We start from the raw sequence: 2,588 nt of genomic DNA, 5'->3' as shown, positions 1-2,588 counted from the left end.
GACACGAATTTGGTCGGTTTTGATTACGTACCTTATATTACCGGAACTAAAAAACAAAAAAAATAAAAAACTTGAGGTGGACCAACGACCAATTTTTTTTGGGGGGGGGGGGTGTCGGTCGGTAGCGTTGTCGGTCATGGGCTTTAGATAAAGTCGCGAGTCTGCGCGAACTCGGCCGATTTCTTTCAGATTTGTTACAGATTTGTTATGGTAGTTTCCATTACGTTTATTGTGGTAACTAAACTAAAAAAAATACAAAATTCACCGACCAATACGGTGCCGCCAAGTGGCCCACTAAATAAAGGTGCGAGTCTGCACGAACTCGGCCGGTTTCTTTCGGATTTGTTATGGTACCAGAACTAAAAAAAATGACGTTTTATCAGTTTCCATAACTAAAAAAAATACAAAATTTATATACCAATACGGCGCCGCCAAGTGGCCCAATAAACCACTTGCGGCACCAAACTTGTAAATTATATATAGTTATAAGACTACTCGCTATGGGGCGTGGTGGGATGAGGTGGCATTGGGCGACGAGCGGGGAACACCGCCGTGGGGCGCGGTTGGTCCAGGGGCGCCGAGGGAGAGGTCGTTCAAACGGCCGGCGCGGAAGGTGATTTGTGTGGGACCCTCTCCCTCTCCAACGGCTATTTTTTGGACTGTTTGGGATATATATATATATATATATATATATATCTCAAACTAAACCATACAATCTCAATTTTTATAATTTTCTCCCAAAAATGTCTTCCGATTCGTCTTCGACACCCGACTACTACCCTGATCCCGACGTTATTTCAGACTCCGATTCAGGGGATGACATAATATTTAGTGCTATTTTAGATGCTGCCAGAGTCTTAGTCGAGCATTGCGAAAGCTCACAACCTCTAACAAGACGTCCTCATCGACAACGAGATCGTGTCGGTGCTCATGAAAGGTTGATGCAAGATTATTTTTCGTCGGACGCGACTTTTAATGCGGAACAATTCCGGCGGCGTTTTCGGATGACTCGCCAACTTTTTTTACCAATTGTTGGTGATTTAGAACGCGATTTTGATTTTTTCAACAACGGGATGACGCGAGAGGTAAGCCCGGTTATTCTCCATTGCGAAAATTCACGACGGAAATTCGTCAACTCGCGTACGGGACCACGAGCGACGCCATGGAAGAGTATTTACAAATGTCGGAGACAATGGCTCGTGAAGCCCTTCACACGTTCTGCGAATGTGAGTATTATCATTTTTTAATATGTATTTATAAATCCTCTCATTTTAAATGCAAAGTTAATAAACTGACATTAAAATTTAATATTAGGTATTCCTCAACTATATCATAAAAAATATTTGAGGGAACCGACTTAAGCCGACATACAAAAAATAGACGAGGTGCATGAACAGAGGCACGGTTTTCCTAGGATGCTTGGTAGTCTTGATTGCACACATTGGGCTTGGGAAGCTTACCCAGTTGCTTGGCAAGGTCAATATCATCGGGGTGATCATGATGGACCAACGGTTATCCTTGAGGCTGCTGCATCATTTGATCTTTGGATATGGCATGCGTTCTTTGGGATGCCCGGTGCAAATAATGATATAGCTGTGATAAATGCGTCTCCTCTTTTCGACCGTCTCGTAAACGGGGTTGGACCCGACACCTCATTTTCCACTAATGGTGTCAACTAGGAATACGGATATTATTTAGTCGATGGCATTTATCCGGATTAGGCAACGTTGGTTCATAGCTTTACGTGTCCGACTGATGATAAACGACAATATTACAAGAAAAAACACGAGTCGGCCAGAAAGGACATCGAAAGGGCATTCGGGGTATTAAAGAAACGTTGGTCTATAATTAGACATCCGGCTCGTATTCTGCACATGGATAAGTTAAGAAATGTAATGTACACTTGTATTATCTTGCATAATATGATACTGGAGGACTCGGGTAGAGCAATATGTCAAGGCGAGTACGACGATGCGCCGGATCCGATGACAACACTAAACGAAGATGAGAGATTTGCTATTTTATTAAGCACACGAAAAAAAGAAACGAATTTCAGTCTTCGAGCGGATTTGGTTGAACATATTTGGAGAAACAAACAACAAAACGGCGACGACGACGACTAATATTAGTTGATTTTTTTATGTATATGTTTTTAGTTTTAATTTAGTTTGTATTTAATAAATTTGTTAGTTTATTAAAATAAAAAAAAATTAAGGGGCTTCGAAGCCCCCTTACCATTGAGGGGCATCTTTGGGGTGGGGCTTTGAAGCCCCCAGTGCACATGTGGCGCTGAGGTGGCACTAGGGAGGGGCTTCGAAGCCTCTCACCATAGCGAGTAGTCTAATAGCCCATCTTTCTATAGCTCCCACCTCCACTTACCATTTGTATCCTCCAAGATAGTGCCCAACAATAATACAAGATAGTTCCATAACTTTTGCATTGCACTTCTAAAGGAGTTGAAGCCAAGGTTCCACCATCCATGTCCAATTTCACCGCTCAATTGAAGAACTTGCCACTATTTTGTCTCTAATCGAACACAGGTTATTTTGTTCCAAGTTAAGCAATGTTGAAAACTTATAAAGTTAGAT

The 2,588-nt window shown here is 42.0% G+C and overlaps 1 protein-coding gene across 1 annotated transcript; it reads left to right on the top strand.

Annotated features, from left to right (window-relative positions):
• The first annotated feature begins 743 nt into the window (after window positions 1-743).
• On the top strand, window positions 744-1,679 carry LOC143626964 (uncharacterized). Its single transcript, XM_077096881.1, has 2 exons — window positions 744-1,085; window positions 1,398-1,679. Exons 1-2 carry the CDS (start codon window positions 744-746, stop codon window positions 1,677-1,679), a joined length of 624 nt encoding a protein of 207 aa, XP_076952996.1.
• The last annotated feature ends 909 nt before the right edge of the window (window positions 1,680-2,588 follow it).

The sequence above is a fragment of the Bidens hawaiensis genome, unplaced genomic scaffold, assembly GCF_021521415.1.
Source record: "Bidens hawaiensis isolate Kalapana, Puna unplaced genomic scaffold, B.hawaiensis_p1.1 tig00004551_1, whole genome shotgun sequence".
NCBI lineage: Eukaryota > Viridiplantae > Streptophyta > Magnoliopsida > Asterales > Asteraceae > Bidens > Bidens hawaiensis.
Note: the sequence above shows the minus strand (reverse complement) of the source record. Positions and strands in the feature narration are given on the sequence as shown.

Coding starts and splice junctions, on each gene's coding strand:
- LOC143626964 (XM_077096881.1), top strand. CDS start 744: ATGTCTTCCGATTCGTCTTCGACACCCGACTACTACCCTGATCCCGAC. Junction 1,086..1,397: donor ACAACGGGATGACGCGAGAG/GTAAGCCCGGTT, acceptor GTGCATGAACAG/AGGCACGGTTTTCCTAGGAT.